Source organism: Oncorhynchus kisutch, linkage group LG3 (assembly GCF_002021735.2).
Source record: "Oncorhynchus kisutch isolate 150728-3 linkage group LG3, Okis_V2, whole genome shotgun sequence".
In the NCBI taxonomy this organism is placed as follows: domain Eukaryota; kingdom Metazoa; phylum Chordata; class Actinopteri; order Salmoniformes; family Salmonidae; genus Oncorhynchus; species Oncorhynchus kisutch.
The window spans coordinates 18,435,713-18,451,724 of NC_034176.2; the positions used below are offsets into that span (position 1 = coordinate 18,435,713).

The 16,012-nt window shown below is 42.7% G+C and overlaps 1 protein-coding gene across 2 annotated transcripts in view; it reads left to right on the forward strand.

The window, feature by feature from the left end:
* Positions 1-14,258, forward strand: part of ntrk2a (neurotrophic tyrosine kinase, receptor, type 2a) — a 55,437-nt gene extending 41,179 nt beyond the window's left edge. The window contains exons 14-18 of one of the 2 annotated variants that reach the window (XM_020468887.2): positions 136-266; positions 1,693-1,865; positions 4,518-4,764; positions 8,775-8,933; positions 12,635-14,258. In XM_020468887.2, coding sequence (XP_020324476.1) covers positions 136-266; positions 1,693-1,865; positions 4,518-4,764; positions 8,775-8,933; positions 12,635-12,820 — 896 coding nt within the window. In that variant the 3' untranslated portion in view covers positions 12,821-14,258. The remainder of the gene's footprint in view (positions 1-135; positions 267-1,692; positions 1,866-4,517; positions 4,765-8,774; positions 8,934-12,634) is intronic. The other variant, XM_020468894.2, reaches the window with a different exon arrangement.
* The last annotated feature ends 1,754 nt before the right edge of the window (positions 14,259-16,012 follow it).

Here is a 16,012-nt window from a genome sequence, read left to right on the forward strand (position 1 = left end):
TACAACCAATGACGGCTCCCAGTCCCCTCATCCAACCATATATCATCATCTCTTCTCAGATATATACTGATTACCGCATTCATATTCAGAAGTCACACTGATATATGTAATAACTAGGTTCTCTTTGTGTTGCAGTTGTCCAGCACATCAAGAGACACAACATAGTGCTGAAGAGGGAGTTGGGAGAGGGGGCGTTTGGGAAGGTTTTCCTGGCTGAGTGCTATAACCTGTCTCCTGAGCTCGAAAAGATCCTGGTAGCCGTCAAGGTAACACTGCTCTTTCCAGTCTATCACAACCCACTGTAAGCTACATCGTTTGGCCAATTTCCAAATGGACCCCCAAACCCTACCCCCTAGATACTGCTGTAGGAAAATCGGCCAATGGCCTGCTTCCATCAAAAATTCCAGCATTCAAAGTATGTGGTGAAATGAGATCTTATAGGAGAGTTTTAATTTAAAAAACATGGCATGGGAGAGAACCCCCTCCTCATGACTTCCTGTCTTTCCTTCCTGTGTCCCACCGCATTCTAAGTGTGAAGTGGGGCTTGAGTGGCAGGGCAGTATGTCCTGTATCTACTAGAAACCTGCCATTGAAGGTGATAGATGTGACTTTGCACTTTCCGAGTTGCCGCTCCTACGGTCTAACATAGTCATATCCACTAATGGTAGTGGTTTTACATGCAAACATTGGACAGGCATGCACAAGCATGCAGCCATATAGGCTAAGCTTCCATGTTTATGGTCAAACTCACAAGGGAGTCATCGATCACGATACGGAACAGTAGTGACATTAGCTAAGGCGTTGGCAGTCATGCAAGGATGCTAGCAGTCACACAGGCGATTTAATTCTCCAACGTCCCGGCAGTCCTACAGCGTCATAGGTAACTCGCATTCAGGAGTGAGTTTCCTGAAATCTTTGTAGCTAATTCGGCACTTTTACTCCTCTGGACAACCCAGCCGCGAGAAAGTAACAATGCCAAATCAATGTTTAGTGGTCAATCTTCTAGTTGTGAATGAACTTCAGAATTTGTCTAAGCACTTTAATGTTCTCATAGTGGTGTGGGTCTGGGTTGTTAAGAGAAAGAAGGTACCATGTTAGTTCTGAGGTTTTTAGGAAACTCATCCACTTCCAGTTCTGTTCTGATCAAATTGATGAGTTCTGTTTCCTGAAATCTAATTGGTTGAAGATGGGGGTGGAGGAATCTCTTTTTCTGCCATCTCAGCGTTCTAGCTGGGGGTCAGAACAGAGGGTCATCCTTTGGCTTCCTTAGCTCTCTCCTGTTCCTATTACATTTCCTGAAACACTCTCTCTCGCCTCTGCACTTAAATCGCTATGACAGATTTCATGATTTACGATCACTAATGCAAAGATCAGAACACGAAAACCAACCACACTACTTCTGTAAATAACACTGAACTTACTATGCAGAAGTATACAACATCTCTGCTTGGTCATTACCAACAAGATAAAATTGTGGGCTATGGTTAAGTTCCTATAACTCACTTTTACTTTAAGAGTTACTTATGTCTGTACTTGGTGGATTTGAGCCAAAAACATCTTGTGGCAGAATATTCCCAGTAAGTAGTCTCCGTGCACAGTGTGCAAAATGTTTAAGTATGATGTTTTCGGTGTCTAACAAACTACAATTTGAGTAAAAATTGGATAGTAACCTCTGTGTGTTTGTGTGTTCAGACCCTGAAAGAGGCTAGTGAGAATGCAAGGAAGGACTTCCACCGAGAGGCTGAGTTGCTGACCAACCTGCAGCACCAGCACATTGTCACGTTCTACGGTGTGTGTGTGGAGAGCGACCCCCTCATCATGGTTTTTGAGTATATGAAGCACGGGGACCTCAACAAGTTCCTCAGGTAAACAATTCTGTGGGCACGTTCATATTAAGGCCCGATTCAGACTTAGACAATTTATTCCTTTCCTATACACTCCTTTCCTACACACTTCTCAGTAGGTGGTATTCAGACTTGCCTTAAGCAGGTGTGTAAGGCAAGTCTGGTTCCCTTGCACGCACGGAATATATTTAATTCAACTGCTGAAAACCCTCCCACTTGCTGGACAACGGATTTTCTCCTGGAGTTTTAATTCAATAGGGTTTTCAGTACATTTATCTTAAGGCATCCCTTTAAATAAGATGTATCTTTAATTAGAATTTTATCGACAGACTCACAAAAATACATAAAGAGAACTGGTTCAGAATACAGGGATCAATGAAAGAAAGCCATCTAAATATATGCATACTCGTCTCAATTTCAGCACCAACTGGTAGATTTGAAATTACTCTGATTTTGTAGATTATTTAGGCAAATTTGGGGGACAGGAAAGAATGTATGACATTTTCTTTTGAAGTATTTATGCACAATATATATTGATGAATCCAAAATACAGTTGCTTGATTCATCTTGAAGGTTGTCATATTCAAGTTGAATCCATGAAATATTGGAAGGTAGAAAAAAGTGTACAATAGGTGTTGAACAATAGTCCTAGAAATCTACCCGAATCATGGAACTGTATGACAACGTTTCAGTCATCGTGAACCGTGCACCAGGCTCCAGGTTTAACCTGCTAGGTGTGGTTTGAGTTCCATAATGATTCAAATAGGCTACATGTCCCAAATTATTGCACAACGTTAGCCTAATAGAATCCACTAATGCTAGCAATCCTCAGGAACAACTACATGGACATGACAGAGGAAAGAAAGGTCAACTTAATTGAATGATGCAAAAAGAAACTAAATTGACCGTTACAAATGTTTGTGGGTATTACTGATGGTGGCCTACGATAGTGGCTAATATTTAACATGATACAAATTGTAAAATAAAATGGAGAAAAGCCCAGGCATATAATTAAAACATTCTAAACTGCATACATCAATTTGGCAGGCTTGGCCCTAAAGAAGTCTATAGCTTGGGTCTCCAAATTTCATCCACACAGATTATGAGGGCATACAATACAAATTCTGAATAACGGTACAGCTATTTATACCCTACTTAACTGTGGAAAATGGGCCGCAATACATGTCATTTTGATATGATTTTCAGTTTGCTTCCATATGACTGGTTTCACATTCGTCTTCTGGGATCATAAGGAAAAATCATCTAAAACCATTTGCTATGTGTATTTTCAATCCCCTTCTCCAAACAGATGACTAATTTACCTAGCTCTCATCAATAGTTCTTATCAATTTATAAATTACAGAGCATGGAGAATGCTTTAATTTATATCAGAAAAAAGTAAGTAGATGCTTTTTCCATTTGGAACCGGGAGGTTCACTAGACCTTATTCATGGATTCCTCTTGCATAAAGGTGGTGGAATTATGAGGGAATTAAGTCAAAGTCAGAATACGGCATATCTGTATACACACCTCCACCACAGATTCATTTCTTTGATCTCCAACCCCAACGAATATCGGGTTAATAGCATACTATTCTAATGCTTAAGTTAAAGGTCCGAATACGTGTAATGGCTCTCTTCTATCTCCTCCTCTGACGAAGAGGTAGAACAAGGATCGGACCAAAATGCAGCGTGATGATGATTCATGATATATTTTAATGAAGGAAAACCTATACATACAGAAACTACAAAACTAACGAAATGAAATAATGAAAACCGAAACAGCCCTATCTGGTGCAAACACAAAGACAGGAACAATCACCCACAAAACCACAGTGAAACCCAGGCTACCTAAATATGGTTCCCAATCAGAGACAACGAGAATCACCTGACTCTGATTGAGAACCTCAGGCAGCCATAGACTATGCTAGACACCCCTACTCAGCCACAATCCCAATACCTACTAAAACCCCAATACAAAAACACAACACAAAATAAACCCATGTCACACCCTGGCCTGACCAAATAAATATATAAACACAAAATACTAAGACCAGGGCGTGACAGTAAGTGCAGAAAATAGAATTACGTTCCATTTCCACGAGTTTATAGATGCACTATGCAGAAATCGCACCGTCATTTCCTGGTTGATAAAATTCTAACAGTTCGTCTCTTTTCAGTTTATAGTGTAGAGAATCATTGTACCATCTAAACTGCTGTGAAATATATTTTACGTAACCAAAAATATGGTATTTTTAGCTGTTTGAAGCTGGTGTACCAAACCTAAAGTACAAGACGGAAAAAAATAAACTTAAGAACAGGAAGCATAGAAATAACACACATAGAACAGATATACCGCTTCTTAGACCTGCTTTCAATGAGAATGACAGATCTGTAACTCACAATTCTATGTGAATTTGGTCGGGTCGCCCAAAAAGTTAGATATTGCAGCTTTAACTCGGGTCGGAATCCCCCCACCCCACCACCACTGCAAAAAATCCCACTAAATCTCTATTGACTGATGTTGGTCATGATCTATTTCAATGAAGCCATTACAGGAAGTGAGTTAAAACTCCCAACGCAAGAAGTAAAACATTTATAAATAAAGTTGAAAATAAATGTCACCTTTCAGGTTGTGATTCGGAATTTCAATGGAATTCCTCTCATTCCGTAGGGCTCACGGTCCCGACTCCGTGATGATGGGCGACGGTCCGACCAATAGGCCCGTGGTGTTGACCCAGTCCCAGATGCTGCACATCGCCCAGCAGATTGCTGCAGGCATGGTCTACCTGGCCTCCCAGCACTTTGTCCACCGAGACCTGGCCACACGTAACTGTCTGGTGGGAGAGAACCTGCTGGTGAAGATCGGTGACTTCGGCATGTCCCGAGATGTGTACAGCACGGACTACTACAGGGTAAGTGTATGTGTCGCCCTCTTTTTTCTTGGCCCCCTACTACTTCCCTTTGCATGGGCCTCTCTCTCTCTCCCTGCATGGGCATGAATCAATCAGTAGGCCCTGGGCCTGGTATGTTTAAGAATTTGTTCTTAACTGACTTGCCTAGTTAAATAATGGTTAAATAAATTTAAATAAATCAAATCTAGAAGATGAAAGCTGCATAGAGCAGTGTTTCTCAACGTTCGATGTTCCACCGGACCAGCAGCCTATATAGTCTGCCTACGTCTCAGAACTGATTCAATAACAAATAGTATTGAATTGGTACCAGCTAACTAACCAACCAAGTATTTAACTAACTGATTGATTGGTCGGTCAGCGGCAACATTCTTTATGGACTGTCCCGAACGGGAGGTGGAGAAACACTGCAGAGGCCTTATAAGTAGATGTCAGTGTATAGATGTAACAGACCCTGTCTCTTCCACACATTCTCCACCTGCTTCCCTGCCTCCCCTCTCTTTGATTTCACTATTAGTGTGTGTGACAACATACAACTGCTATCCACCTCCCCATATACACACCCACACATACACACACACCCTCTCAGTAAAGTTAACCACTGGAGGAGTCGCCATAGCAACGGGCAAAGGCAGCACAGAGCATAAGTTATATCAGACAGTCCCTATGAAAAAAGTAATTAAATAACTTATATTAGTATGCAGCTCCACTACTACAAAGAGAGAGAGAGAGCAAGAGCGAGAGAGAGATAAGGGGGAGGGTTGGGGCAAGTGAAATAAATCAACACAAATAAAGATGCAAGAGGAGGGGTATGGGAGAAAACATGAGAAGGATGGTTTCAGAGTGGAGAGAAGGGACTGAGTGTGGAGAGAAAGACATGAGAAAAGAGAGAGGAGCCAATGATAGAGATATGCCGAGAAAGAGACTGAAAGCTGCTTTCCCCCAACAGTTGGGTGAAAGAATGATGAACAAGGATGTAATAGGAGGGATCAAAAGGTAGACCAGCCCAAGTTGCTTCCTGTCTAGAGATTATGCCTGACAGTGGCTGCATCTGAAATGGTACCCTATTCACTATAGTGCCCAGTGATGTCACATTGCACCCTCCCAGGGCTTTGATGGACAGCTGCGGAAGCCAACCAACCAACCAACCAACCCACCCACCCATCAACCCACCCACCCATCAACCCAAGAGCAGCCTCTTTTATAATTTCTCTTTAATCCACATGGATACACAAACCTGTATGCTCTTTAATTACAGACCGACAGACAGGGCTTCATTGCATCCACTCCTGGGTATAAAAACACAGTAATTCCCAGTAGAATTACCATCTCCATAGAAACACAGGGCAATTCAGTTCAGTCTACTGGAACAAGGAGGAGGAGTAGTCTCCTAGTGAAGCCCCTCCCATGCAGCCAGTCTAAAGCATCCCAAAAGCTCTCTTTCAAACCCGCCTGGTTGCCATGGATACCGCGGCCTCTAAACTCTAAATTCACAATTCCTCGTTTTCTTCTTCTTTGAGGTTTTCTGGCACAGACAAGCAGTGGGTTAGTTATAAATATTCATTAATAATTCTGAGAGCAATAAGATCTCATGGTCTGACTTCAATATTCAACATATTTCTGTCAAGACTCTGCGGTTAAGTTTAGGCATTAATTCTGACTGATTAAGGTAAGGGTTAAGGTTTGGGATAGGGTTCAAATGGAAGGGAAAAAACGAGTGCCTAGCACGGGGATTGAACCCGCGATCCTCGGAGCTGTAGCTCAGATTGAACCCGCAGTCCTCGTAGCCATAGCTCGCATTTTAAGCCCTTCCTCTATCCCCATCCACAACGCCCTAGCAAGCCGAGAGCCTACTAGATGATATTGTTAATAGGCGCTCATGTTGCCCCTAAGAATACTGAAGTGGATCTGCCTCGACCCGGCTGGAGAGAGAGCTCTATTGAACTCTAAAAACCATTGTGCCCTCTGAACAGGCTAGTAAAACTGCTTCTCTTAATATTTGATGAACTCAGGATGTTAAGAACAATTAATCAGGGGCTTTTCTACCTCACAAAGTAACACACAAATGCACAAAACACACACATGCACACACAGATAAACACAAACAAACACACACACACACACAATCAAACATGCGCATACACACAGAGCCATAAACACAAGCAAGCACATACAAACACAAGCAACAAGCATACACACAAACACAAAAAGTGGAGACACTAAGATCAGGAAAGCAGCATTAATATTTCAAACTAAACCACACTAACTAAATGAGACACTCACTGGATGTTGGCCTCAACCCCACTTGACCATGAATTTATCGCAACAAACATACACACACAGTATCTCTCCTTGGAAACTCAAGTGGGGTTTTAGTTATGTGAAAACACTTAAAGTGAGTTATGTGTTGAGGAGGAGGAAAGAGCCTTTGAGAAGGCGGACTAGAGCTAGATTGGTTTTCACAGAAAAACACACACCGGTGATGACTATCTCTTGGCTTTAATGGACTAGTAAAGTAAAGGAAAAGACCATTCAGGGCTGAGTGGGCCACAACTTCCTGTCTTGCGCAGTGTCTGGGATGGTAAGGGTCAGGGACATATTTCAGACATGTATTTTATTGCATGGGTTATTGTTAGATAATTGCTTGTTTGTCACATTAACTATGTACCTTGCTGCAGCAAGACATTTTGAAAAACTGAGCATAACCTTTTAGTGCTCATAACTATATTTGTCTGTGTGTTAGACACAACAGTTGGAAAAACAATGTACCCTATTATTTTACCATTTTTAGTTTTGAATAACTGCGTTTCTTTTTATTTGCACTTTATTTTAGAGTACTGTTTCAACCAGGGTTGAAACCGTTCTGAACAGAACCATTCTTTTTTTGTTGTTCCGTTCTACTGTTCCGACCAGAAAAATACAATATTGAACTGATTCAAACCCCCAAAATGTAACAGTTTATGTCATTCCTTTCTGTTCCTTTTTAAATCTCTGAGATATATATTTTTCTTTATTTAGCTCAACATTAAATTACTTCACCAATCAGTGAGGATAGAGCAGCTTAAGCTTGCTATGAAGTGGGCAAGCTATAGTTGTTTAGTCTACATGCATTGGACAGACAAGTGTAGGGCACGAGATGTGACTGACATTTTGTGTGTGGGAAGAGCGAGAGAGCGTGGAGGAGAAGGCTTGGCTTGAAGCACTGGGCATCTTGTTATGACATGCATTATCTGAATTAGTCCCACAGAATTATACCTATGGAGGAGCGGCTTCTATACAGGATCTTCCGAGAGTTGTCTTAACTGTGGACCCAAGCTTGTGTGTGCAGAGCGGCACCAGAATTAAAATAAAAAACATATCTTGTCCAGTGTGAAAAGTGATAAATATAGTATCCTTAACTAGCATTGAAAAAGTGAATCCATTCTTCTTTAATTAAAAATCGCACTCCCTAATGGCTGAATCCTGCTTGTAACGTCAATAGGGTACAGTAGCTTGTTTCGTGGGGGGAGGGGCAGGTAGCCTGGACACACGCTGGCAAGGGCTTTGCATAGGCACTTTGTTGCGTTTTATTGTGGGACCGGAAAAAATGCCCGGAATGTAAAAGAACGTTATTAACCAGTTCCCATGCTTTTAAAAATAACGGTCACTTTTGTTCACGTTCCTTATTCTGTTCCTCAAAATTTTGTTCTTTTACGATTTTTGGTTCTGAACCAGTTCCAACCCTTGGTTTCAACTGGCATTTATTGACCTAATTTGTGATTGAAACGTATGGGATTGAGATACCAATGGGTTGGGGTTAGAGTTGCATTCTTACCTCAAGGAATGCAACACAACTGGTGACTAGGTACCAAAGGATGCATAGTTGCACTTGATTTAATGAATTGCAAAGAAATAAAAAGTAATTTGAAGGTAATATATGTTTTATGACCATTTTACCAAGTAGTTTCACAGAAAATATATTGTCATTTCTGTACCGTTCAAATAAAGCGTCCAGGCTGACTGTGTTTGTGTTAATGTAGGTGGGGGGTCACACCATGCTGCCCATCCGCTGGATGCCTCCAGAGAGCATCATGTACAGGAAGTTCACCACGGAGAGTGACGTGTGGAGTCTGGGCGTGGTCCTCTGGGAGATCTTCACCTACGGCAAACAGCCCTGGTACCAGCTCTCCAACAACGAGGTCAGTCTCACCTCTAAGCTAACCGCAACCCTAACCCCAACTCTGACTATACTCTACCTCCATCGTAGCCTGGGTGCCAGGCTGTTTCTGTTCTCTTGCCGCCACCTTACAACAGTTCCATGAGGAAGTGGCAAGAAAGCAGAACAGACTAGCATCCAGGCTACCGCTAACTGGAGTCTACCCTCACAGTCATTCCTTTGGCAAAGCTTTCCAACAGAATGGCCAATTATATTTTACAGTACCTTTAACACCCAACCGTGACCCTATCCTGGTTGTGACTGGATGGAGTACAGCTAGGACCGGAAGTGACTTTTCTTAGCAGTTTAGGACAACATTTTAGCTAACCCTAACCCTTTTCGTAACCTGCTACGTTAATTCTTCTAACCTGCTACGTAAGTTCTCCTAACCGGCAACGAAAAATCCCTGTTGGTCGTAGCTGTGTTACACCTATTCAGAACCCCCTAACCCCATCTCTGGTTACTTCCCTAAAAAAGGCTGTAACCCCCTAACCCCAAAGCCAAATTGACCCTAGTCTTAGCTTATACCCCCAAGGCATGTGTATAGATCTGAAAGGCTTCCATCTGGTCTATCAGATGGCAAGATGGAGCTACTGTGGGGCAAAAAAGTATTTAGTCAGCCACCAATTGTGCAAGTTCTCCCACTTAAAAAGATGAGAGAGGCCTGTGATTTCCATCATAGGTACATTTCAACTATGACAGACAAAATTAGAAAAAGAAATCCAGAAAATCACATTGTAGGATTTTTAATGAATTTATTTGAAAATTATGGTGGAAAATAAGTATTTGGTCACCTACAAACAAGCAAGATTTCTGGCTCTCACAGACCTGTAACTTCTTTAAGAGGATCCTCTGTCCTCCACTCGTTACCTGTATTAATGGCACCAGTTTGAACTTGTTATCAGTATATAAGACACCTGTCCACAACCTCAAACAGTCACACTCCAAACTCCACTATGGCCAAGACCAAAGAGCTGTCAAAGGACACCAGAAACAAAATTGTAGACCTGCACCAGGCTGGGAAGACTGAATCTGCAATAGGTAAGCCGCTTGGTTTGAAGAAATCAACTGGGGGAGCAATTATTAGGAAATGGAAGACATACAAGACCACTGATCATCTCCCTCGATCTGGGGCTCCACGCAAGATCTCACCCCGTGGGGTCAAAATGATCACAAGAACAGTGAGAAAAAAATCCCAGAACCACACGGGGGGACCTAGTGAATGACCTGCAGAGAGCTGGGACCAAAGTAACAAAGCCTACCATCAGTAACACACTACGCCGCCAGGGACTCAAATCCTGCAGTGCCAGACGTGTCCACCTGCTTAAGCCAGTACATGTCCAGGCCCGTCTGAAGTTTGCTAGAGAGCATTTGGATGATCCAGAAGAAGATTGGGAGAATGTCATATGGTCAGATGAAACAAAAATTTAACTTTTTGGTAAAAACTCAACTCGTCGTGTTTGGAGGACAAAGAATGCTGAGTGGCATCCAAAGAACACCATACCTACTGTGAAGCATGGGGGTGGAAACATCATGCTTTGGGGCTGTTTTTCTGCAAAGGGACCAGGACGACTGATCCGTGTAAAGGAAAGAATGAATGGGGCCATGTATCGTGAGATTTTGAGTGAAAACCTCCTTCCATCAGCAAGGGCATTGAAGATGAAACGTGGCTGGGTCTTTCAGCATGACAATGATCCCAAACACACCGCCCGGGCAACGAAGGAGTGGCTTCGTAAGAAGCATTTCAAGGTCCTTGAGTGGCCTAGCCAGTCTCCAGATCTCAACACCATAGAAAATCTTTGGAGGGAGTTGAAAGTCCGTGTTGCCCAGCAACAGCCCCAAAACATCACTGCTCTCGAGGAGATCTGCATGGAGGAATGGGCCAAAATACCAGCAACAGTGTGTGAAAACCTTGTGAAGACTTACAGAAAACGTTTGACCTCTGTCATTGCAACAAAGGGTATATAACAAAGTATTGAGATAAACTTTTGTTATTGACCAAATACTTATGTTCCACCATAATTTGCAAATAAATTCATAAAAAATCCTACAATGTGATTTTCTGGAATTTTTTTTCTAATTTTGTCTGTAATAGTTGAAGTGTACTTATGATGAAAATTACAGGCCTCTCTCATCTTTTTAAGTGGGAGAACAATTGGTGGCTGACTAAATACTTTTTTTGCCCCAATGTATATCCATAAAGCTTGTATATCAGATACTTACTGATCTATACTGAACAAAAATATAAACGCAACACGTAAAGTGTTGGTCCCATGTTTCATGAGCTGAAATAAAAGAGCCCAGAAATGTTCCATACACACAAAAAGCTTATTTCTCACAAATGTTGTGTACAAATTTGTTCACATCACTGTTAGAGTGCATTTCTCCTTTGCCAAAATAATCCATCCACCCGACAGGTGTCGCATATCAAGAAGATGATTAAACGGCATGATCATAATGCAGGTGCACCTTGTGCTGGGGACAATAAAATGGCACTCTAAAACGTGCAGTTTTGTCACACAACACAATGCCACAGATGTCTCAAGTTTTGAGGGAGCATGCAATTGGAATGCGGACTGCAAGAAATGTCCACCAGAGCTGTTGCCAGAGAATGTAATGTTAATTTCTCTACCATAAGCCGCCTCCAACGTCGTTTAAGAGAATTGGGCAGTATGTCCAACCAGCCTCAGAACTGCAGACCACGTGTAGTCACGGCAGCCCAGGTTCTTCACCTGCAGGATCGTCTGAGACCAGGCACTCAGACAGCTGAGGAAACTGTGGGTTTGCACAACCAAAGATTTTCTGCACAAACTGTCAGATACCGTCTCAGGGAAGTTCATCTGCGTGCTCGTTGTCCTCACCAGGGTCTTAACTTGACTGCAGTTTGTCTTTGTAACCGACTTCAGGGGGCAAATGCTCACCTTCGATGTCCACTGGCATGCTGGAGAAGTATGCTCTTCACGGATGAATCCCGGTTTCAACTGTACTGAGCAGATGGCGGCGTGTGGGCGAGCGGTTTGCTAATGTCAACATTGTGAACAGAGTGCCCCATGGTGGCGGTGGGGTTATGGTATGGGCAGGCATAAGCTACGGACAATGAACACAATTGCATTTTATCAATGGCAATTATCGTGACGAGATCCTGAGATCCTTGTTATGCCATTCATCCGCTGCCATCACCTCATGTTTCAGCATGATAATGCACGCCACATGTCGCAAGGATCTGTACACAATTCCTGGAAGCAGAAAATGTCAAAGTTATTCCATGGCGTGCATACTCACCAGACACGTTACCCATTGAGCATGTTTGGGATGATCTGGATCGATGTGTACGGCAGCTTGTTCCAGTTCCCGCCAATATCAAGCAACTTCGCACAGCCATTGAAGAGGAGTGGGACAACCTTCCACAGCCTGATCAACTCTATGCAAAGGAGATAAATGGTGGTCACAGCAGATACTGACTGGTTTTCTGATCCACACCCCTACCTTTTGTTTTAAGGTGTCTGTGATCAACAGATGCATATCTGTATTCCCAGTCATAGATTAGGGCCTAATTAATTAATTCAATTTACTGATTTCCTTATATGAACTGTAACTCAGTAAAATCTAAGAAATTGTTGCATTTGTATTTTTGTTCAGTGTACATAAAGTGATCCTAACCTTGTGTCTCCCCCACACCCACAGGTGATTGAGTGTATTACACAGGGGCGTGTCCTGCAGCGGCCTCGCACCTGTCCCAAAGAGGTGTACGACCTGATGCTGGGGTGCTGGCAGAGGGAACCCCACATGAGACACCACATCAAAGATATCCACAGCTTACTGCTCAACCTAGCCAAGGCCTCTCCTGTCTACCTGGACATCCTTGGCTGAGAGAGAGAGAGTGTGTGTGTGTGCGCATGGTTGAGTGTGTGTTTGAAGCTACGATCAAACTCTTTAAGGCAATCAGAAGATTCCCCAACTATTCCCTTGTGCCCTACCCTACCCTCCCCCTCTCTCTCATACTTTCTTCCTACTTCTACTCTGTCATGCATCTCTTTACCCACCATCTATTTTCTTCCTACTCAAGAGACATTAAGAATGGTTTGCAGTGGGAAGGCTTCTCCCATTTCTTCAAAGGCTTTTTAACGGCGCCTAAATGGTCTACTGTAAATGGCTAAGAGGGCTGTACTATAGTATATACGAGCAGGCAGTGGGAGGTGCCATTTGGTCCAATTGGTTTCTGGAAACTCCATCCTTCTGTAAATAAAACCCCTGGAGTCCAGAAGAGGTGCCTCCACTGCAGATGGGTGATTTTGTCTCTGTACATACCGGACATACAGCTACCAGACCCCAGCGATGTCCTGAAAAGACTTGAGACGCATTGCACCATCTGAGGAGACATAGAAGCAACCAGACTATTATTTCCCCTCATGTCAACAAGGCATGACATAAGACATTTCCCCTCATGCTGACAAACAACAACAAATGAAATGCTATAACTAAGTGGTATTCAAAGTCAGGGCAACAAATGGAGGTTGGGGGGACCAAAAAATTAAGAGCACAGATTATTGTATGGGACAATATAAGATCATTTGAAAAACATTTTATTCAGTATATTTATTTATTTGTTTCTTTTCATTTTGGTAAGATATGAAAATGCAATGAATTTAATGTTAATTGTGAATGTAAAAATTCTATGATTTTAAGGTTGAGTCATAAAATTTTGGGTGGGGTCGTAAAGAAATTCTTGGGGGAAAAAAATGGGATCCTCATAAATTCTGATGAAAGAAATGGGGTCCCCACTAAAAATGTTCTAACTGAGAAAGAGAGTTTGGGCGGGGTCTGTGTGAGATGGTCCTTTCATTGTTAGTGGTGAGGATCTCCGTTTAGGCGTGGTTGGGTCAACTGTGGTAGAATCATGACACACACACACATCTCCACCCCCTACTACATAAACACTCAAAAGGCTTCTGAAGGAAATTTAATTGTGCATGTTTTATTATTTTAGTCCTGGCCACAGTGCTTTAGCCACGCAGCCCCAGCCCTTGTCAGTAATGGTGTAATGTATATTTCATTAAGGAGCTCATGTTGGCCATTAGCACAGTCTCCCCTCAGACATGTAAGACATTGTTTTATGGGAGGGAAAGGAGATGAGGAAGTGGGGAGAAGGAGAGAGACAGCGAGATAGAGAAGAGTGAAGAGGGAGAGCACGAGGCCTGAATGTCTGCAGGGAAATAGAGAGATAACATCCATCATAGTGAGGTCTGGACGGTTTTAGAACCCACAGCTCTTTACTTCACACACCTCGCATTTCTATGGGCTCCTCAACCCCCCCCCCCCCCCCCCCCCCCCACCCCCCCACCCCACACACATAGCATTTTATTGGTTTGGTCATATGCTCATTGCTATTTGTTTTGTTCTATTTATAATTTTTGATATCTACTGTATGTTCACCATGCCCATTTTGTATTTCTTGTAAATTCTTTGGTCTGAATCGAGGTCTGAATCAAATTCAAAGTGAGTGATTAAATTGATTATGCTGACAGTATTGAGTGTGTATGTGTGCATCCATAATAGTGCACTACTTTTGACCAGGGCCCGTATTGGGCTTTGGTCAAAAGTAGTGCACTATATAGGGAATAGGGTGTTATTTTAGACAAACAGCCACATACAGTCTGAGTCCTTGCACACAGTCACTGTTGAATTTCCTGCCTGCCACGTGATATACACAGTAGGTCCAATAAATATCATCCATTCCACAAAGACAATGGATGTCCTTCTGTACCAGAGCAAATGGAACAATGCTATACAGGTATTCAACATTGGTCATACAATGATGTTGTGCATTACAAAGCAGCATTGTGTGCATGGGCCTTCGGTGTGGGTGTAGTTGGCAGTGAGAGAACTGCCAGTGTGAGAAAGAGCACTGTGTGAATACGAATGTGCCATCGAACTAAGGGACCACTCTTAATGCTCTGTGTGGATTTATCCTACATGAACTGGCTAAAGTGGGACATGGTAATGGTTGCTAAGGAGGGAAGAAGCTATCAGAGGACTGCAATGGAAGACATTTCTATGGAACTCTCTTCCATCACAATGGACCCAGTCTGAGTCTACTGTACATCCTAGTCCAGTTACTGTTACTAATGGAGCCTTCCCAGAATCCTCTCTGTTGTAGGGTCCACTTACCGATATGCTCTAGGCATCGATACGCAGTGGTATCGATCTCTTTGTTCAGAAATTGACATCTCAAAAGGAACTGACAATCACAACCTTCAACAAGTGACCTGTTGCATAGTTACAAACCTCATCTAGTTACAAATCTCCTTTAGTTACAACCTCATCCATGCTGTGTACATGATAGTCCTAAACATTGGTCTTTAGCTGTGATATACCGTCTTACTTTTCTTAAATACAAGAGGACAAAATGAACAAAACTGTATAAATGTTAAAACCCCCTCAGACTGTCACTCTTTAGATTGGAATCTTATTTGTCTGACAAGGACAAGAGAGATGGACAGTTGCCATTGGCCACATAACAATGTCTTCTGTTTCACGGATATACAGTATTTTGCTTGCAAACAAACCTATACAGCCCCATATATCCATATACAACCCTTTACATCCCTATCCAACCCTATACATTCCTATCCAATCCCACACAGCCCTATCCAACCCCACACATCCCTATCCAACCCCACACATCCCTATCCAATCCCACACATCCCTATCCAACCCCACACATCCCTATCCAACCCCACACATCCCTATCCAACCCTTTCCAACCCCACACATCCCTTTCCAACCCCACACATCCCTATCCAACCCTTTACCTCCCTATCCAACCCCATACAGCCCTATCCAACCCCATTACATCCCTATCCAACCCCATTACATCCATATCCAACCCCATACAACCCTATACAACCCTATTGCAACCCCATACAACCCTATACAACCCTATTACAACCCTATTGCAACCCCATACAACCCTATCCAACCCCATACAACCCCATACATCCCTATTACAACCCCATACATCCCTATCCAACCCCATACATCCATATCCAACCCCATACATCC